The sequence below is a fragment of the Dipodomys merriami genome, unplaced genomic scaffold, assembly GCF_024711535.1.
Source record: "Dipodomys merriami isolate MVZ:Mamm:240054 unplaced genomic scaffold, mDipMer1.0.p SCAF_25, whole genome shotgun sequence".
Taxonomy (NCBI): Eukaryota; Metazoa; Chordata; class Mammalia; order Rodentia; family Heteromyidae; genus Dipodomys; species Dipodomys merriami.
The window spans coordinates 15,239,161-15,262,377 of NW_027203937.1; the positions used below are offsets into that span (position 1 = coordinate 15,239,161).

The following is a 23,217-nucleotide window of genomic DNA, read 5'->3' on the forward strand; positions in this document are numbered from 1 at the left end:
GTCATTCTAAAAGAGACCTTGTGAAAAGGAACTTCACTCACCATGTCTTATGAATTCCATCAAACTCTCATTTACAAATGTCAGTATAAAAGCTGTACCAGAGGCAGGTATGTCATGTTAAATCACCACCAAACAATAGGTGTTTTTTTCCAGCACCATTTCTAAGGATATACTCTAAGTCTTCCCAAATAAAACTACTAGGGAAGTCTTTATGATGACATTGAACCACAAATCTGATCCAGCTACTCAACAAATACTTAGTAATTCCTAGGCACTACATCATCCTCATAGGATATGGTATTTGACTTTGTACTTGGGCTGGTGCCTGCTCCCAGAGATGACACAGTGTAGAGAAGATGACAGTGCTCAGTGCTGATGGAAGAAACACAAGGTGCTATAGAAGCACACATCCATCTAGGCTGGTAATAGGTAGAAGGAGAAGAACCCATCTATTTTATTCCAAATGTTCTAGTATCACTTAATCCTCATCCTGATTATACAAAGTAGAAGGACAGTTCACAGAAGCACTATTCATGAGACTCAACAGTGAAAGGATGGGGCTGGGAAGGTGGCTCAGTGGTAGAGCGCTTGCCTTGCATGCATGAGGCCCTGGGTTCAATTCCTGAGCACCACATAAGCAAAAAGAAAAAAAAGCTGGAAGTGGCGCTGTGGCTCAAGTGGTAGAACGTTAGCCTTGAGCTGAAGAGCTGAGGGACAGCGCCCAGGCCCAGAGTTCAGGCCCCACGACCGGACCCAAAAAAAACCAAAAAACAAAAACAGTGAAAGGAATATACATTTCCTCCAACTTAAGAATGGATAAATAAATTAGGATATATTCAATATTTAATTTGGCCATAAAAACTAAGTACTGGTATATGCTAAATGAAAGAAGTTGGTTCCACTTATATGAAATACCCAGAATAAGGAAATCTATAGAGATAGAAAGCAATTTAGTGGCCTGTTAGTACTGTGGAGAAAGAGAATGTACAATGACAAATAATTTTGCTTTTAGAATTAGTAGAAATTAGAATTCTTGTCATCGTTGTAAACTAAAAGACTCTTACATTTGAAAGTGAAAACCTACATAATATGCAAATTACAGCTAAATAATCTGTTTTACAACTTTCATAATTTTGTTATAATTGAGCTTGACTGAATATAATTTTATTATTAGATTACAATGATACTAAAATATAAATAAATACTCATAGCAAGGTCTGTAGCTGGAGAGCTATAACTCAAATGTAAAAAAAATTGTTAGTTTGTCTGAAATGCTTTTGGTGAATTTTTCCATGAACATATAATAATAAGAATACAAATTATAAAAATAATATAATAAATAATAACAATAACGAATATAATATATAATAATAAAAATTAACTCCCCTTTAAAAATCAACTATCTATCTATGTATCAGTAACAAGTAGAAATAAAATTTAAACATAGTTATATTATTGAAAAACATCAGAAATAGAAAAAAATAAATGAATTATGAAAATGGTCCATACACTAAGAATTCACCTTAATAATGTCTGTAAAGATCTAGTTACTCCTTCCTTGAGACAGAAGACAGCAAACAGTTTAATATTCACAAAAATATTGATAAATATTTCAATACAGTTTTAACAAACTCCTAGCAAGTCTCTCTTTTTGGTGTAGAATTTCATAAGAAAACATACAAGTACGGGCTGGGAAGGTGGCTCAGTGGTAGAGCGCTTGCCTTGCATGCTCAAGGCCCTGGGTTCGATTCCTCAGCACCACATAAGCAAAAAGAAAAAAGCCGGAAGTGGCGCTGTGGCTCAAGTGGTAGAGCACTAGCCTTGAGCTGAAGAGCTGAGGGACAGTGCCCAGGCCCAGAGTTCAGGCCCCACGACCGGACCCAAAAAAAAAAAAAAAAAAAAAGAAAACATACAAGTAAACAATCAAGATGGTTTTGAAGGAAAGCAAGGAAATCCAAGAATGTTAACAGGTATCAAAACCTATTATAGTGTGAAAAAGAATGAAACAGTGTGATAATGGTTGGAAATTAGATGAATGGAACATAACCAAAGGCCCATAATAGATGAAGTGGGTCAAAAGTCATGTGATTATGCAAGGGGAAGTTCATGCAGTGGAGGAAGGATGATCCTCAATAATGGTGCAGTGTCAACCAACCATCTCCAGGTGAAAACAGAATCTTGATTCTTATGTTATATACCAAAACCAATCCAAAATGAAATAAAGACATAAACATTAGAAAGTAAATTAGAGTACTAACTCAGAAAACACAGACGACTAGCTTTATGATTTTCTTTTTCCTTTTATTTGCCAGTCCTGGGGCTTGAACTCAGGGCCTGGGCACTGTCCCTGAGCTTCATTTGCTCAAGGCTAGCAACCCACCACTTAAACCACAGCGCCACTTCTGGCTTTTTCTGTTTATGTCGTATTGAGGAATTGAACCCAGGGCTTCATGCAGGCTAGGTAAGCACTCTATACATTCTCAGACCCAATCTATGATTTTCAAATAGGCAAATATTTCTTAAACTAGACACAAGCTTCCAATGTAAAAGAATGATAAAATGAAACTTCTGTCCATTTAAGGTACTGTTAAGGAATGAATCAGCAGGCCAGAAAAATGGAAATACACACACACACACACACACACACACACACACACACACACACACACACACACGAGCGTGCGCGCGGCGCGGAGGGGGGGGGGGGTCATTCCATCATTCTTCCTCCACTGCATGAACTTCCCCTTGTATAACTCACATGACCTTGACCCACTTCATCAATTACAGGCGTGCGTGCGTGCGTGTGTGTGTGTGTGTGTGTGTGTGTGTGTGTGTGTGTGTGTGTGTGTGTGTGTGTGTGTGTGTGTGTGTGTGTGTGTGTGTATGGGCTCATATATATATATATATAATTTACTTATTTTATTAAACCAAAAAAAAAGGAAACCTGGGTACTGGTGGCTAATCAGAAAGCTGAGTCTGGAAGGAACGCAGTTGGAAGCAGCCTAGGCAGAAAAGTCTGTGAGATAGCTGTCTATTAACTAGCTAGTATTAATTAGCTATTTACCAGCAAAAAATCAGAAATGAAGGTGTGGTTTAAGCGGTATCTACCTTGCAATAAGCAAGGGCAAGAGGCCAAGTTCAAACCCAGTACTGCCCAGAAAAAATACACGACATTAATTTTTTTTTAATCTGTAACACTGATATTTCACAAAAGAGACACATGAAATGATGGTCAATTTTATTAGTCTTCAGGAAAATACAAATCAGAACTGCAAAAAGATTCTTTAACCCACCAAATAGGACAAAAAAAAAAAAAAAAGAGTATCAAATGCTGACAAGGATGTAGGACCCAAGCACTAATAGACAGAAAGAATCAAAAACTATTTTGAAAAACTTTTGAACACAATCTACTAAAGCTGAAAATAGATATGTACAATCTGTCTAACTAATTCTACTTCTAATCTTTATCCAACTGAAATACATCATTAACTTCATTAGAAAATGTGCACTAGAACAGGTACAGAAGTGTCAACTATAATAGTGCCAAGCTTAAAATTACTGAAATCAACAGCAAGAGTAAATAAATAAATACAAACACAAGTATATAATGGAATAATAGTAGAGGAATGAGCAATAAATAAATCACAACTAATATGAAGGAAAGGATGAATCTACCAAACGTGACAGCACATAAAATGTATATTTGTGATTCTATTGCTATAAAGTTCAAAATTAGGCAAAACCAGTCTTTGTCTGGTAAGTACAGGTAGTGTTCAGTGTGACTACAGGGAGCCTGGAGCAATCAGGATGTTCTGGAACCCAGGGAATGCCATGTCTTGTTGGACAGTCTGCCGAAGTGGCTGTTGGCACTTGGTAAAAATTCAGGCTATACATTTATATCGAGAGAGATTTGTGCAGTTTGTTTCAATGTCAAAGTATTTCAAAATTTACTTCCCAAATTAAAGAAATTCTATCAAAATATTTACACAAAGATGTCAATTTGAACTTATAGAAAAGAAGAAAGGAAAACTACTGAATGGTGTGGTTAGGTTGCTTACATGGAGCTCCCACTCACCTTCATCCTGTAATGCAACCTGCTGCTTCTGCAGAAAGGCTACCTCACGTCCCAAGGCTTTCTTCTGTCTTTCCAGTTCATTTCGAAGCACCAAAATTTTTAATTGTAGGCATTCACTTTCTTTTTTCTAAAGGAATAAAATCAATCATAAGGAAATTTAGAAATATAAAAGTCCTGACCATGAATAATTAAATATTTACAAGGTTTTAAATAAGTAATGGTTTCATACTCCTCAAATATATAAATCTCAGTAGCATATATATGGAAAGAACATAGAACTAAGCAAAGAATAGACTACTTTTATTTGTAACTGGAGCATGAACTCAGGACCTCATGTTTGCTAGGTCAGGAAGGCAAGTCTGAAGATCCTCCTAACCTATGATCCTCCTACCAATGGCTCTAACTATTTAAGTCCCACACCCTAGCCCGTTTTTCCTTATTCATTTACTTTTATTTCTACTCTGTGGCAGTACTTTTTGTTTTTTGGGGTTTTTTTTCAAAGTGTTATTGTAAAGGTGATGTACAGAGGGGTTACAGTTACCTAAGTAAGGTAATGAGTACATTTCTTTTTAAATAATGTCACGCTTTCCCTCGCTCTCTCCCAGTTTTTCCCTACCCCTAAGTTCATTTTCCACAAAGTGTCTAGTACCATTGTTACATATGTTCACCCTTTGTCCCTTCATTTCTGTATTCCTCCTTTGCCCTCCCAAAGACAAATAAATGAACAAGAAAAAAAGGAAAAGAAAACAAAAAAAGCAACTAAGGGGGGGGGGAACCCTCTTGTTTCCATTTCCTGGAGCTCATTTTGATACAAATTATCTTATATGATCAGATGCACATAAGTCTTATGCCTATGTGATCCTCTCCTAAGAATATTCTCCTTTGGTCTCACCCTGTGTGAATGCATAAAGACCTGCATAATGTCACAGTGCATTCTATTTATTTTTTAACCATTTATTTGTAACTTTATAGGCACATTGTAGGAGTGGGGTTTCTACAGAGAATTTTTACAAAATAGTAGGGCAGTTACTCTACTACTTGAGTCATGATCCCAGACTTTCTACTTATTTTTTAAATAGTCTCAGTTTTATGCCTGGGCCTGGCTTGGAGTACAATCTTTCTACTTATGCTTCCCACATAGCTAGGACAACAGGCACAGATTTGCTTTTATTGGTGAACATGGAGTCTTTTGCCTGGTCTGGCCTTGAACCTCCATCCTCTTGACCTCTAACTCCCAAATAGCCATGATTATAGGTATATCCTCCAAGCTGGCTGCTTTAGCTTTTTTGCAGGCAGGGATACATTTTGCCCTGGCCTGGCCTTAGACCATGATACTCCTAACTATGGTCTCCCACACTGCGGGACTATATACATATACTACCAAGCCTGGCTTCTTAATTGAGATGAGATCTACTAATCCCTCTACCTCTCAGGCTGGCCTCAAACTGTGGTTCTTTCAATCTACCCCTTTTCTCTCAGGAGCTAGGATTGTAGACAACACCTATTCAGCCTGGCTGTCAGGGGGCACAATTCTAACAAGAGAAAGGACACTAGAAATAACCAAAATCCCTTTCCAGATATCACAATATATAAAACAAAAGTCATTATGAAAAAATAGGAAAAAAGCCATTATCAAAATATTAAGCATAACAGTAGCAAAGGACCCAGAAATTCCACTCTTAAGTATGTATCAAGGGCACTGAAAACAACTCCACACCAAAACTTGAACAAAAACATTCAAGCAAAATCATTCCTAATAACTAAGAAGTATAAACAATCCAATGTCCACCAATTGAGGAACGCATAAATAAAATGTGAAACATTCATATAGTCAAATATCATTTTGCAATAAGAAGAAATTAAACATTTGGGATGTAGCTCAATGGCACAGTACCTGCCTCGAATGCGCAAGCATTCGAGCCCCTGTGGCTCATGCCTGTAATCCTAGCTACTCAGGAAGCTGAGATCTGAGGATCGCGGTTCAAAACCAGCCCAGGCAGGAAAGCCCATCAGTCTTATCTCCAATAAAACCACTAGAAAACCGGAAGTGGTGCTGTGGCTCAAGCAGTAGAGCGCTCGCCTTGACCTGAAGAGCACAGGGACAGCATCCAAGCCCAGAGTTCAAGCCCCATGACCGCCCCCCAAAAAAAGAAGAAATTAAGTACTGAAAAATGCTCCAACAGAGATAAAGCTTGAGAACAAAATTTTATACATAAGAAGTCAGTTTTTAAGAAGTCATAGACTATACCAGAGAATGCTAGCTAAGAGCTTTCAATGCCTCCTTGGTAGTTCCAATAAGGTCCCAGTAGTGTTGGTAAACATCACAATTTCTTGCCTTCAGAGTGAACACATACATGTCTGCCTAGGAATAGACACAGAACACACTGCAGATATATGCACCCTTCTCGCCTGGCATTTTCCAAATGGTGTCAAACAATATGCTTTTCATGGTTTTCCATGACATAAAATCTTGACCAAATAGTAATTTGGCTGTACCTGGTAAATTCTTATGCCCTTCCAAAGGTATAAAATAGCTAATTAAAATTGTAATAGAAAAAAAATCTACTCACTAAATAAATTACCAAAACCTGGAATTAAGCTGGCGGAAAACTTTACAAGGAAAGAGTTGGGACTTGATTTGATTTATAGACAGTAAGGAAACCTGGGGACCAAGTGAGGTGCATCATTGAAGTAATGGCAGGGAACAAGATTTTGGCACTTGAGTTGAAAGTACTTTATAGCAACCATTTCTCAATCCAAATGCTTTCTTCTTCATCCCTGAAATACTGATTCTAAACAGATGTTGTAATAATCTATTAAAGATACATAAGCCAAGAAAACAAGCAAAAAACCCTCATTTCTAATAATTATATTAGCCTTGAAAAGTCTATGAAATATGTCTTTACAATGAATATCTCTAAATTATTTTTCTAAACAATGTAAATACTGACCAAAAGCCAGTGAGGTTCAAAAATATAAAGGCAATAAACTCGTATCCATTACCATATGAGTGGAAATGCATACAAACAACAAAATATTATTCAGACTTAAAAAGGAATTTGTAATCTGCAATAACATGGATAAGCCTTCAGCACATTATGCTAAGTGAAATAAGCCAGGCATAAAAGACATACTGTGTATGAAACCACGTAAATGTGATACTTAAAGTAGTCAGAATCAAGACAGAAAGAAGAATGGTAACTGCCAAGGGTCAAGATATGAGAGAAGCAGGAGTTAGTGTTTAATAAATACAGACTTTTCATATTATGATAAAAGAGCTTTGAAGATGGATTGTAGCAATAGTTCTAAAATATTATGAGTATGTTTAATACAACTAAACTACACATTTAAACATGACTGAGATCAGAATTTTATATTAAAACATTTTCTCCCCTGGTCATGGGGCTTGAACTCAGGGCTTCAGCACTGTCCCTGAGCTTTTCACTCAAGACTAGCACTCTACCACTTTGAGTCACAGCGCCACTTATAATTTTTTGGTGGCTAATTGGAGATAAATAAGAGTCTCACGGACTTTCCTGCCTGGGCTGGCTTTGAACTGTGATTCTCAGACCTCATCCTCCTAAATAACTAGGATTACAGGTGTGAGCCACCTGTATTACAATGTATTTTATAATTTTAAAAACTGAGCAGGGGCAGAGGTTAGGGGAAAAGTGAGGTTGCTTATCAACTAAGAAAAAAGAGTCAAGACCCATTTGGGTTTTCTTTAGCAATTTACAAGTATGATCAGAAGTTTAGGGTCTTGTATTACTGAAAGAAAAAAAACAGACAGGGAAGTAATCTTTTTCCATAAAGAGCTAAATATTCAATTTAACTCAAATTTTCCCACAAAAATACGTGAATGGACTTGCTACCTGAACAGAGAAAGAAAATAAAGAAAAAGAAAAGCAATTCTTTAGAAAACACAGATTATGTCTGGTTGGGAGTAGGGAGGAGAGGTTAACCTGTTCTGTTCCAGGCCACATACTCAAATTCAAAATGTTTTCTAGATTCAAAGAACTACAGTTACAAGTTAATCCAAATACTAAGCTAATACAGGAAGGCGTGAGTACAATGTGTTTGTGTTATGGTCCATGTGCGGAAACTGGCCCATTTACAGAAATATATCAAGTCATTCAAAGCCAGGATTGCTGGCTTTCATTTCTGATGAGTAAACAAATCCTGCCTATGTGGGATCTGGTTCTGCTTCCTTCTCAATGCTTCAAAGACATGTCGCTCAAAGATCTTCATGTTCTCTAAGTAGCTTCTAATGAGTTTCTGTGTTCTGTTTATCAGTTTATTCCAAGTATAGTTAATGTCACGTATTGATGTCTTGTATCTCATTTTAATTGGATTTTAGCATTTCATAACACACTATCAGAAAATCACATACATTCCTCTATTTGCAAGCACACACATTTCTATTTATGGATCTTTACCAAAAAATCATGGGTAATGCTAAACATTCACTTGAGAATGACAGATTAATCTGTAACATTAATGGAAAACAATTTTCTCATAGATTTACACTGGAGTTAAAGAACCTTAAGCCAAAATTCTTCAAGCATGGTCTCAAAAATTATGAAGATCCCAAATATATTCGTAATAATTCTTTTGACTTGCTCATAAATATCTGGTGACGTCTAGAAGATTTTGATATTACAACAAAGTTATGGATGTGTGAATCCTGGTGTTTTTTAATTAAGCTAGAAATTAGCATAATAGAAAAAAATTTAAAGCAATTTTTAAAACTTAAAAAATTTTTAAACTCAATTTCAACAAAAAGCTATTTTTCATAAAAGACATTCTATTAACACAATAGATTTATTAGTGGATTTTAAAATGAATTGGGATATTAATATTTTTTAAAATTTCTCAGATTTAATTTCTAGTATAAGTTTCAACAGTAAACATAAAGCACTTTGAGATAATCCCAACTTTGAAGAGTATAAAAGGGCTCTCTTTATAAACCAAAAAATTGAAAGAATTGGTGGTTTAGTGCACTTTTTATCCTCATATATAATAGTCCTCCACACTCAGAGATATTTGAAATAACCAACAATCTGAAAAGTTTCAGAAATATGGAAGATGTCCTAAAAGCCAACAAATTGCTCTTAAACATTATTTGTAGGATCTCTTACACCTATGTCTAATTAACTGTTGAGAATGGAATCTGAGCCAAAGTCCACTACAGTAATGTTACCTAGTGGTAACATTAGATTTATAACTGAAGTATAGCTAGTAGGACATACAGGGGTGGGGGGGGGGGGAGAGGGGTATGGGTGTGTGTAAGAGTTCTACACTTAAAGAGGCTAAATTCCTGACCAACTGGTCTTCTAATAAGACTAAAGACTGATAAAATACAAAAAGCTACTTCTTGAGGGTTTTCCAGGGTTTTGGATTGTTGTTTGCTTTGTTTCTTTATTAACTTTGAGACAGGGTCTCACTGTATAGCCTAGGCTGATCCCAAGTCCACTGGTAGCATACAGTTTGCACCTAGCCAAGTATATTACCCGCTAAAATGAAAACTTGTTTAGAGCAAAGCACTGAAGTCTAGAGATTTTAATAATGACATTCACAATGTTTAGGAGACTATACAATTTTACTAAATGTAGAAAGAGTCAGAACAACATGACCCACTCTCTAGCTAAGGATGACTGAACTTAGAGCTTTGTACTTGCTAGGCAAGCACTTTATCATTTGAGCCAAGGCCTGAATCCAAGAGACTATATATTCTAATCAATTCAGGTTTATTCCAGATATTTATATGGAATATTAATATTTAATATCACATAATATTTAACATCATATACAGTAACATTAAAAATATTTGAAACAAAGCTAATGTAGCTTATTTTATTAAATGAATAAAATAACATTATGATTGTTTCAATATATGCAAAAAAATTTGACAGAAGTTCAACAGTCAATCATTATTAAAGAAAAAAAAAACAAAAACCTCTCAAGCTGGGTGCCCAGTGGCTCCGGCCTATATTCTTAGCTACTCAGGAGGCTGAGATCTGAGATGGAGGTTTGAAGCCAGCCAGGGTAGGAAAGCTGTGAAACTCTAATTAACCACCAACTCCCTGCCTTGAGTCAAAAGCTCAAGGACAGTGTCCAGACCCTGAATTTAAGCGCCCCCAGGACCAGCACAAACAAACAAACAAACAAAAATGCTCTGAAAATAAGAGAGAATTTGCTAAAATCATTAAAAAGCATTTCACATATAGCTATATTCACAGACACATACCCCCATACCTGGCTTATGTGTTCACATGGGAGTCTCACTACCTTTTCACCTGACTGGCCTTGAACAATAATCCTCCAGATCTCTTCCTCTCAAGTACTTGGGAGTACAAGTGTGAGTCATTATACCCAGCTATGATTCCATTTTTATCACTTGGCTTTCACTGATATTCTAGTTATTGAAATAGGCAGAAAAATTAAATAAGGGCATAAAACTGTCCAAACTTCTAGATATGATTGTTTACATAGACAGCCCCCAAGAATCTACAGGTTTCCTGATGGGATTCTGAGATAAAAGAGGGACATAAGATAAAGGCTAAGGAAATTATAATGAGATACAGACTTTGATGAATGACAATTTATCAATATGGTTTTGTTCATTTTGACAAATGTAACATTAAAATAAGATAATAATAAAAGAAATTGGGTATGGAATATTTCAAGGTTAAATACCTATACTATCTTTATGATATGCATATAGATACCTATATTCACAAAGGTGTTCTAAAATAAAAAGTCTAATTATTTGGCTACAGGCATGACTCAAGTGGTACTCACCTAGCAAGTGTAAAGTTCTGACTTCAATCTCCAATACCTTTGATTTCCCCCCCAAAATAAGATTACTTTAAAAAAAAAACAAGTTTAATTATTTTAGAAAGGGCATTAGTGGCAAAATCTGCAGTCAATAGTTAATAATAACATGTCAATGTTAAACTTAATTTTGACTCTGTATCTCATCAAATGCACCATGAGTATTTAAGATTTTTACTTTAGGAAAGACTGGATAAAGATACAAAGAAACTTTCTGAGTTATATTACAAGTTCCTGTAAATCTAAAATATTTGCTTTAATGGGAAAAATATCAGAGCTGACACTCCTCAGAAAATACACAAGTGGCTAATAGGATATGAAAAGTGCTCATCATAGAAAAGACAGTAACCATTCGAATGGCTAAAAGCAAACATCTGCACCTTAAATGAAATGGATACAATATTGAAAGACACAGGCTACCAAAGACAACTTGAATAAGAGCATAATTATTAAAGAAACTTAATTTCTAGTTCAAAAACCTTCCCACAGAAACTCCAAGCCTAGATACTTCCTATGATAAATTTCTACCAAATATTTACCGAAAAAAGTTCCAATTCTGCATGTATTTCTACAGAAAATAGAAAAGCAAGAAACATTCCAATAGTAAATTATGCGGCCATTACATTGACAACAAAATCAGATCAAAGTGCTGGTAGCTCATGCCTATAATCTTTACTACTCAGGAAGTTGAGATTTAAGGATTGCAATTCTAAGCCAGCCTTGGCAGGAAAGTCCACGAGACTCTGCTCTCCAGTTAACTACCAAAAACACTGAAGTGAGCTGTGGCTCAAGTGTTAGAACACTAACCTGGAACAAAAAGGTCAGGAACAGTGCTCATGGCCTGCATTTAAGTCCCACAATCAGCATAAAAAAAGTTATTTCAATTTTTAATGAACTGATCTAGTATGCAGAAAAAGAATAATTTATCATGAATTAACCGATTCTCTTTTGAAATGAAAGTGAACTGAAGACCCCCAATGAAAATGACACCTCCAGTATATTTTGTCCCTATTTCTGCTTTCTTTTTCCCTATAGTATTTGTTATCATCAAATATGACATGTGGTTGATATATTTTTCTCTCTACTACACTGTCTTAGGGGATCTCTTGATATCATCCTCTTGCTCCCTTCATGCTCCCTTTTTTTCTCCCTCTCCATGTCTCTCTTCCTCCCTCCACATTGGAGAATCCCCAGGGTCTAAACAAGTGTTTGACACATATTTGATACTCAATAAATATTTGTTGAGTTTCAGAATGAATCAGAATAAGAGTTGAAGGAGGAAAGCAATTTTCCCATAATCATTTGACAAATAGAGATTCTTGCTATACTTGTTTACTTTCAGGATATAATGCCATCTACATGTTAATCACTTTAAGATTTACCTGTGATACTAGAAATATTTACTGTTATCTTTTTTCATTCCCAATCCAAGTTGGTCTAAGGCCAACATACTCCAAGAAATTCCAATATATAAGAACTCAGTTTACATTAAGCCTAATTAAAAATATAGTGAGAAGGTATATTTGATGTTGAAATAAGTCAGATTGCCTTCTAAGACCAATTCTTAATTAGTTCTAACCAATTAATTGTTATGAGAAATTGGGCTTAGACTTGATGACTTGCAAAGATTTGGCATCTTCTCACATTACATCAATGCCCAACATTTTCTTTGGCATTTAACTATGTTTCTCTGAAATTTCTGCTGCCATCATCTTAAGTTTTTACTTCTATGTGTTAGACTTTTGTCAGAAGCCTTTCCTGGCATAATGGTATGTTTTTTCTTCTAGTATACTTTCTTTTTTCTTCTAATATTATGCCTCCCTTCTAGTGAAATACGTTTATTTTTTAGTGTTAATGTAAGTTTGCATTTCTAGTTCAGGGGAGGGTGGGGGGAGGGGGGGAGAGAAGAAGGAGGAGAGATATTAAGAGATCTCCTAAAAGAGTTTAGAGAGAAAAATATATTAAATATGTGTCATGTTTGATGATAACAAATACTGTGGAGAAAAATGAAGCAGAAATAGGGACAAAATATCTACGGGTGTGCTTTTCAGCGGGGTCTTAGGAAACTAGATGATTTCTAAGTTCACTTTCAGTTCAAAATTCCAATGACTTCCTTCTACTCTGACGAGGCAGCCATAAAAATACACAGTGACCTTTTTAAAACTCGTACATTCTAGCACCACACTGTGTGTGTCACCACTTACATTTTAGAAAAACAGGATTAAACATACATTTTTCCATCCTGAGACAAAGCATATGCTGTCATTTAATGAAGCAAGTAATTTCCCAGTCTTGCCTTGGGAGAGGAAAATAAGAAAAATAAAACCTAGCAATTTCTCCCCAGACAAAGGTTTTAAAAATGCAGCATTTATGTGCATTACAGAAAGGGATTAAAATTAGTTGTTTTCCTCCCTTCCAATATATTTATGGCCTGGAATTTGGTCCTTTATTGGTCCTAAGTTACAACAAAGGTGGTTAAACAATGTCTCTGCAATGGGAGGTTTTCTATAGACAAGGGATATGAATAAAAAAATTACTAGCACTGCGGTTGCAGCTTACCACTTATGTATACCTGGTATGTTCCAGGTACAGCATTCACTATTGTACACATGAGGTTGAACAATGAGACACTGCCTTTACAGGTCAAAGTCAACAATTTCATACAGCTTAAGCTAACAGATTAATTTCTAATTCCATGAGAGAGAGAAGCCTGTGTAGATGACTGGCATTGCTGCTTTTCTATAGTTCTTGTATCCCATTATTATCTTGGGCAAATCTTCAGCCTGCAGAGTAGCTTTTGTTTGAGGATCCGCAGGTCCTTTGCAAAGGTGCTAGCACAAGGGACATCTAGAGGACACTGCCCACCTGTGACATACTTCTGCAGCACAAACTTGATTCAAGTATAACTTCATTGGAAGATGCCATTTAAAAGGAGCATAACCAAAGCACAAATTTCATTGCAAGCTACTCAAAGACATGTGGCTCCATCTTTTTAAAAAGCTTATTTATTAAAAACTACTTATAAAGACAAAACCTTCATTTCAAAACTGTCATTTCCCCCATCCCCTCCTCAGATATATACAAAGCAACCCAAGATTATCCTAGTCTCTGAAGTCTGTTACTTGGGTTGGATTTTCTGCTTCTTTGGAGATGTTTCACTAAAAGAACACAACTGCCAAAGCAATTCTGGCCAGACAACCTATTATGCTTCAACATACATAAATTTTAAATGCATCTTTAAAAAGTTGATTAGTTCCTATAGTTTATTTTCTTTCTCCTGAAAGCTAGTTTTCATTCTCTGTACAGTTCAGGTTTAGAGTTCACATTTATAAGACATTAATAAGACATTCTGTTAATCATCTTCTAAGTAATTACATATAATCTAAAATCTCATCTTACAGAATAAGGCACCTTGTAGGCTACATTTTATTTCCAATATTGAAAATATGCCAACAGACATCTCATTATTAAAAAAATAGTATAACTATCTAAAGATTTTTGGGAAGGAATTAATTAAAGAACAATTTGATAACTCTCTTAAGAAATCATGGTATTTAAACAGGTAAACACTTTAAAACCTACCAGTTCATTGCTTGTAGATGTGAGTCTTAGTTTTTCTTCAATTTCCTTTCCAATTTTCTGAACAGTTACCTGAGTCTGTTTAATTGCACACTGGGCTCTATGAAGCCTAGAAATATAAGTTGTAGAAAAATTTAAGTGAGTTCATTATAACTTCTAACAGAACCATAGACATGAATGTTACTTTCCAGGGTAAACAAATACTGAACCCACAATGATTGTTTTTCAATTCATATTTATAATGAAACAGGTACAGCAATTAAATCCTAAAACAGTAATATTAGCTCTGAAACCCCTCTCTGCTTGCCTCTGATATAATGAGAGTTAGATTGCTACGCTGAAGGACTCATAAGAGTTTGAGAAAGCCCTTATAAAATAATCAGGTGAACCAAGAGGATTTGTAAAAGACCAGTCATAGAAAATTTTTTAAAAATTGAGACATACTCATACAGTTCAAGGCTAAATATACCCAAGAATATAGATAAATCTCAAAAATTTCCTGTTCAGTAAAGAAAACTAGAAGCAAAAAAGCACAAAACTATATGTTTATTATATAAAGTTCAAGATCAAGTAAAACCAACCTACGGTGACAAATGAAGAGTAGCTAGCTGTTTTTGTGGACTGAGGACTAACAGGAATAAGGAGAACAAATAGCTATCTGAGTTGATGAAACATCAGATATCTTGACCAGAGAAAAGGCTATGCCAAATCTCACAGAGTTTATACTATGACCTACCCTATGTAATTTTTTAGCTTAAGAAAATTGGCTACTGACTGTATCCCCGTTGTACATCACCTTTATAATTTTTTTAAACATTTATTTATTTATTTATCTATCTATCTATCTATCTATTTATTTATTTATTTATTTATTTTGCTGGTCCTGCTTGAACTCTGGGCCTGGGTACTGCCCCTGAGCCTCTTTGTGTTCAAGACTAATGCTCTAACCCTTGAGCCACAGCACCAGTTCTGGCTTTTTTGAGCAGTTTATTGGAGATAAGAATCTCACTGGGACTTTTCTGCCCAGGCTGTAATCCTCAGCTCTCAGCCTCCTGAGCAGCTAGGATTACTGGTGTATACCACCAGCATCCAGCTTAAAACAAAAAATAAAAACAAAAAAAACTGGCTACAAATCTTAACTAGAGTGTTAAGATTACACATGTGCATATACACACACACTCATTTAATTAAGGAATTAATGGCATTAGTACCACTGGAAGCATTATTATGGCACAACACACAAAAATTACTCATGATACATTCTGCACATTTGTAAATAGCCAGATAGTTTTTGAGTATTTCTTGGGTAATCTAAAAAGGGATAAATAAGTTGTCATTACAGTTACTTTGCTCATGAAATCCAAAATTCAACAACTTCCTCGGAACATCTAGGGAATCTAATAGAGGAAGTTATACTACTTCTTGCTCTAGGTGTCTATACTTGTTTAATTTCTAGCCACAGTACCACTCTCTTACAAGAGTACCACTAAACAAATATTCAAACAAGGGAAGGACCTTTTGTGATATGGTCTCTGCCTCTATCTCAGGCCCATCTCATTTCCTGATATTCCTTATCTTATACCTTCAATTTCATCAGTATTATCTGCTGGCAATTCTACAAACATATCATGCCCTATCTTGTCTCTATGCTTTTGTATGAGTATTACGGCATCTGCCTCCAAGTTCTCCCTGCCCATTAGCAGGTATGTAAAGTTTTAAACCCTTAAGAGACAACTCAAGCATAAGCTCTTCTTCAAAGGCCTTCCCTGATATAGCAGTAAGCTTGACCCACTCACTCTCCTCACATGCTACATCATGTACAGGACATCATGACAAGTCGTGTTCAAGAACCACATCTTACAGCAGCTACTTCCTTGTCTATCACTTTAGTAGGTCTCTGTGGGAGAGAGGGGGACTCATTTTCTCATATGTATCCTGAATGTATCATATAATGCTGCACAAAAGAAGCACTGAAAATAGATTTACTGACTGTCTAATGGTTCATATATAAAAATCATGGTCCCAGAGTTAGATATTTTGATTCATATATTAATTTAAAGGTCAATATGATGCCTACATTTCTACTTTCAAAATATTATGTCAAAAAAATCATAAGGGCTGGAAAGGTGGCTCAGTGGTAGAGCGCTTGCCTTGCATGAGGCCCTGGGTTCAATTTCTTGGCACCACATAAGCAGGGGAAAAAAAGCTAGAAGTGGCGCTGTGGCAGAGCGCTAGCCTTGAGTTGAAGAGCTTAGGGACAGCACCCAGGCCCAGAGTTCAGGCCCCATGACCGGACAAAAAAAAAAAAATCATAAGGTAAAGACCATACATTCAGGACCCTGCCTGAATGATCAATTTTTACTAAACCTGATAGGTATTATAGACTTAGAGAGGAAATCAACAACAACAACAAAAAAGTTCTGTTACTTTAAAAGGGAGAAAGCACTGCAAAAAACTTCACTGGTACTATGCAAACAACCTTGTCAAATGGTGAAGACTTTAAAAATAAAAATGATTCATGACCATAATTAATGTATGACTTCAACTATTTGGCTCTCACTGCCCCAGACGCTTTCTGATCTTACCTTAGGGGCTTAAAACATACAGACAGAGTCACATTTCCTCCAATCTTCAGTGTTATCCAAATAGACTTTCAGAGCCCCTGCTACATCAAGACAGAGCTAATAATGTCCCCCTTACAAATCCAACCAGAGAATAAAAGTTTGAAGTGCTAGGTGTTTCAAATAATGTGGGCCATCCCAATTCTCCTGGGAGTGAAGAAGTGAAGGACTGACAAGAAAAGAAACAACTGCTCTACTTCCAAACTGCCTGGTTAGTTTCAGAGTAATGTTTCTTTATTTCACAAACTGTGATGAGAACTATAAGGAGCTCTTTCTGTATACAGAAAGCACTATATACCATCTAGTCCTCTGGTGACTGTTCAACACCAGTACTTACACTCCCCACTGAAAGAAAACTTGTCACCAGTGCTAAGAGGAGAAATCAAGTTGCTATCTAATAGACTCTGAGATAGTAATAAATAGAAAATGGCTTTAAAAGGGCTATTATTGTGAACATAAGTACAAATAAGGTCAAAGGTATTACATCAAATAAATGTTTATAAAAGATTGAGACCATGTCAATGAGATATAATCTCAGTGAAGAAATTATATGAAAATTTTCCATCTTAATGTTAATCCTATAACAACTGAATCCTACAGGCAAATTTAAAGATGTACAATCACAAATCAGAACACTTCTAGAAAGTCAGTATAGTTCCCTATGGCTTGCAAAATGGAGAAGTAAATGCAGGAAGAATAGAAGTCTACTGAGAACAAATGGATAACTTATCATTAAGGGATTTGTACACCATATGAAGGAGCTCAGGATTTTATTCTGAAGGCATTAAGAAACCAATAAAGTGATAAACTGGAGGGCTGAGGACAGAATTTAAGTGGTAGAATGCTTGCCTAGCATGTATAAGGCCCTGGATGCTTAAAGAGGGGAAAGGGAGGGAAGTTAGAAGGGAGGGAGGCAAAAAGGGAGAAAGGGGAAGAGATAGAGGTGGGGAGAGAGAGACAGGAAGATACACAGAGACACAGATTTAAACTGAAAATTTTTTAACTACACGTTTATATTTTAGAAAGCTACCAGAGGTCAAGCGGAAAAAGTCAGATAATTTGATGTTAGGAAAATGAATCCTTAGATAGGTATTTTAATGTTTTTTTTTCTTTCATGCATGTGTTTCTAATGCATTTATAAGTTTATTTCTTTGTTGCTTTGTATGTCCCTCCCCCACAGTATAACCCCCGCTTTCAATATATTTGATGTCAGTATAACTTATGGAGGAGATGGGGAAAAACAAGTCATTTAAGGATTCAGGTGGACCTGTTGCAACAATGAGAAGTACAAATTGTCATGTCAAAAAGGAGCTTTACAATGTCGGTGGGGGGGAGCGGGGTGGGGGGGAGGATTGGGTGGGGGGGGAGGTTGGGAAGGGAGGTGAAGGGTAAACAAAGGAGGATGCTGCAATGCTTGGTAAGAAATGTATGCATTATCTTGCCCATGAATTGTAACCCCTCTGTACAGTATATTCACAAATAAAATAAAATTAAAACTTAAAAAAAAAAAAAAAAGAAAGCTACCAGAGGAACTATTGGGGACTGAGAAGAGGGATAGGGAGTGATTAGAGGGTAAGAGAGGGAAGATGGGAGTGCAGATACAAATGCTGGAATGCACTGATTTATATAACTAACACACAATAATAATTATAATAAAAAGAAAACTTTTCTTATAATAAGGTGAATGGGACACAGAAAAAAAGGACTACCAACAAGGCTGGCATGAAATTATTCCAACAATAGAGCAACAAAAGGCACTGTCTGAAATTAAAATGGTGACAGAAAACATGGTATAAACGTGAAAAGTAAGAGAGAGGAGAGATGAAAATGTGAAAAGTGAGAGAGAAGAGAGATAAAGACTGATGCGTGAAATAAATTGGTAACTGCTATCATTTGAATATGGTTTACACGATTAAAGGCAAGATCTTCAGGGTGCTGGTGCCAGTAGATGATAGAACCTTTAAAACATGGGGCCTGGTAGGAAGGCATGGAGTGACTAGAGGTGTGCTCTCAAATGGTAAATCTCATGAAATCCCTTGGGTTTTTGAGATAGAGCTGTTACAAAAGGAGTAAGCCTGTCCCACTTAAGCTGTCCCTGCTCCTGATTTAAGATGTGATTCTTAATGCACTCATTACCTGACTTGCGAAACTATAATTCTTCCATAAAGCACCTTTATAATAACAATTTTAGAAAGAAAAAAATGTGATTCCTCTTCCCACACATACTCCACCATCTGCCCACTATGGGCCTGTGTCAGAACCTGCACTGTGCTGGAGGTGTGAGCTAAACAAACCTCTCCACTTCATAAAGTATTGGGTACTGCATTAGTAACAAAAAGCTAAAACAGCAACACTGACATGAAAGAGAAGACATCACTAGAGATACTTAAAGGAAATTAAGTGGAAATCATGAACAACTTTGCACCAGTTTAAGACAGGCTAGACTAGGGAAGAGTCAGTAAGATCCTATCATCAAAGCTAAGCTGGGTATGATAGTGCATGTTTGTAATCCTATCTACATGGGAAGAATAGGTATTAAGGCCATAGTCACAGAAATGGGAAAAAAGCAAAAAGTGCTAAATGTGGCTCAAGTGGCAGAGCACCTACCTTTGAGCAAGCATGAGGCCCTGAGTTAACTTGAATATCACCCCCCCCAAAAAAAAAATCAGGACAATATATATCAAAGCAAGCTTACATAGCAATTACAAAACTGACAATGCCTACAGTGTTGACAAAAAGTAGAGCAACTCCAATTTTTACATATTCCTATAAAACTATAATTTAGAAAACTAAGTGACAGTGTCTAATAAGCCAAATATATACCTCTTGTAAAAAGCTGTTAGGTCCACTCATAGATATAAAAGAAATGAAGGTACATGACCACAAAACACTTGTATAAGGTATTGGATAACTAACTACCTGAGACAGTTAACAGATGGAGAAAAGAGGTTCATTTAGCTCACAGCTCTGGTGGTTCCAAGTTCAAGATGAAAGGAATCTCACTGATTCCACATCTAGTGAGGGCAGTAGGTAACATAACATCATGGCAGAAGCATATGGGGGAGCAAGTAATCACATCTCAAACCATATGGGATGTGGGGAGCTTGCTCTTTTATCTCCTTAAGAGAACAACCAATGGATCAAGAGGATCAAGAGTTATATTAATCCTCCCAAGGGCTCAATGACCCTAGGATTTCCACTAGCCCCACTGCTAAAGGTTCCACCACTTCTCAGCATCACTTCCCTGGGGGCCAAGTTCCAATACATGAACCTTTGGGGGAGGCTTAGACCATATCTAGACCAAAAGTGATCTTATTATTCTTTATAGCCCCAAAGGGGAAAGAACCCAGAGAAGGAGCTACCACTCCATATTTAAAAAGAAGAAACTATGGCTCCACTCAACAATTTGAAAAGCTGTCTGTTTACAGAAATAGAGGGAAACAGGGGAAAACATACAACAGCAGGACCCATCAGCTGCACTGGACACTGATCAAAATGAACTAAGCAACTAAAGGACAGCGATGTTAGGGAGGGAAAGAAGGAACAGGCAATACTAAGCAAAAACAAAGAAATGTACATATCACCAGATGTGGAAGAAATAGCTGTATTGTCAAAACTCATAGAATTCATAGACTTTATAGACCACGATAAAGACAATTTGCCCCATGAAGGTTAGAATGTGTTTGTGACTTTAACTAAGTATCACTATCTCACAAGACTATGAAAGTTGTGAAATTTATGTAATTACTTAATCATAATCACTTAATCATAATTTAAAAAATCTAAAAAAAAAAAGAAAGAAAGAAAAGTGGTCTGTTGGCAAGAGAGCCAGACACCAAGAGTACATGTATGGGCCAGGAACCAGTGGCTCACATCTGTAATCCTAGCTACTCAGGGGGCTGAGATCTGAGGATTGCAGTTCAAAGCCAGCCCAGGCAGAAAAGTCCCTGTGAGACACTAATCTTCAATTAGCCATTCAAAAACCAGAGGTAGAGCTGTGTCTCAAAGTGGTAGAGCACTAGCCTTAAGCAAAAGAGTGACAGCACCCAGGCCCTGAGTTCAAGCCAACAAAGAAAAGAGAGAGAGGGAAAGAGAGGGGGGGAGGAAGGGAGGGAGGAAGGAGAGAAAGAGAGAGAGAGAGAGAGAGAGAGAATGCACATATGGTTCCACTTACAAATTCAAGAAGAAAAGTTAATAAAGAATAAGGCAATAAGAAGTGTTTGACTCAGCTAGGGATGGGTGTTGAGGGTGTCATGCTGACTGGCAAAGGAGAATATGAAAGAACATTCCAGATAATGAGAATACTATACATTGAATAATAACATAGGTATATATTCATCAAAATCTGTCAATCTGTAAAAATTAATTCTCCATTTTATTGTATACAAGTTATAGTGCAAAAAGACAACAGAAGAAAAATATAGTTGGAAAGTGAGGAAAATGGTGACATTCTTTATTAAGGTGAGCCTAAGAGGAGCAGTCTAAGAAGTTTGATGCACCATCCCAGAGTGGTGTTGCCTATGAGTTGAAGCAGATCAGGAGATCTGGAGGCAGAGATAAACATGGGGCAATTGCTAGCACACAGATTCTGACAAGGTCGTGGGACATTACAATATTTCATAACACTATTAACACATGGGAGTGAATGAGCTCACCCTGCAAGACTGTGAGAATGAGAGAGAACAGAGCCTAGAACAGAATCCAGGGAGTGTCAGTATTAAAAGGATTAGAAAAAGAAAAACCTGCAAAAAAATAAAAAGATTCTAAACCAGAACATGGAGAAACAGAGAAACAGCTCAGAGTGATGTTAGGACAGTTTTAAGAAAAACAACAGGGGCTGGGAAGATGGCTCAGTGGTAGAGCGCGTGCCTTGCATGCCTGAGGCCCTGGGTTTGATTCCTCAGCACCACATAAGCAAAAAGAGAAAAGCCGGAAGTGGCGCTGTGGCTCAAGTGGTAGAGCGCTAGCTTTGAGCTGAAGAGCTGAGGGACAGCGCCCAGGCCCAGAGTTCAGGCCCCACGACTGGACCCAAAAAAAAAAAAAAAAAGAAAGAAAAACAACAAAACACAGAATGTCTCAGGAAGCAATGACCACCATTGTTTCCAAATCACAGGACCTAAAGTCTGGACTGTCTCCTCAGATTTAGCAACACTGCCTTGATTCAAAGGCCATTTCAAATCTGTTCATCTCTCAATCATGGCCTCCATCATCTTTACTGGGCCAATAGCACCCTGCCTACTCAGCTGCAACTCCTACTCTTCTCAATTCCACTTCCTACTTAATACTCAGCTGACTTTCCCACCCTGCTATGTGTTCAGATACTTACTGTAACTCATCTTCCCAAACAGCCTCCAGAAAATCTGATCTATAAAGATTTATCTACACATAGTTTGAAATCACCTCTATTACTACTTATATTGCAGTTAAACCAAAATTTTCACAATTTTAAAAAATAGAAAGGGAAACAGGACATAAAGACTAAAAACTGTCTGATCAGCAACATGGCCAAGTATTGCAGGTTTCTCTTCTTATAGGCTACAAGAGATTTTAGGCTAAAAGCTTGTGGTTCACTCTATAAATCCTACTCAGGAGGGCTGAGATCCAGAGGACTGCAGTCCAAAGCCAGCTCAGGTAGAAAGGTCTACCAGTGAGACTCTGTCTCCAACTAAACAGCAAATAGACTGGAGGCCTGGTACAAGTGGTAAAGCACCAGCCATGAGCAATAAAGCAAAGTGAGCGCCAGGCCCTGAGTTAAAAGCTAAGGAGGAGGAGAGGGAGAGGAACAGGGACTTTATTTTTAATTTTCTTATTATAAAGATGATGTACAGAGGGATTACACCTGCATAAATCAAATAAAGAGTACATTTCTTTTGTACAATGTCACCCCTTCCCTCACTCTCTCCCAGTTTTCCCCAGCCATCCCCACCCACAAGTTATATAGTTCATTTCCAACATAGTGTCTAGTGAGAACCATGGCTAAGGGGAGGATTTTAAATGTTCTCATTTACATGCAATTACAGAGGTTTTGACACATAAGTCCAGGTTTAAATTTCTTTGAAGACAAGTAAAAATATTATACCTAAGCACTTTATCATTCTCAGCCCCTGA

The 23,217-nt window shown here is 36.8% G+C and overlaps 1 protein-coding gene across 2 annotated transcripts in view; it reads right to left on the reverse strand.

Moving 5' to 3' along the window:
• Positions 1–23,217, reverse strand: part of Uvrag (UV radiation resistance associated) — a 316,630-nt gene that overhangs the window by 146,776 nt on the left and 146,637 nt on the right. For both annotated transcript variants that reach the window (XM_070034983.1, XM_070034982.1), the window contains 2 exons: positions 14,492–14,597; positions 4,076–4,202 (listed from right to left, as the gene is read on the reverse strand). In XM_070034983.1, the coding sequence (XP_069891084.1) occupies positions 4,076–4,202; positions 14,492–14,597 (233 nt within the window). The remainder of the gene's footprint in view (positions 1–4,075; positions 4,203–14,491; positions 14,598–23,217) is intronic.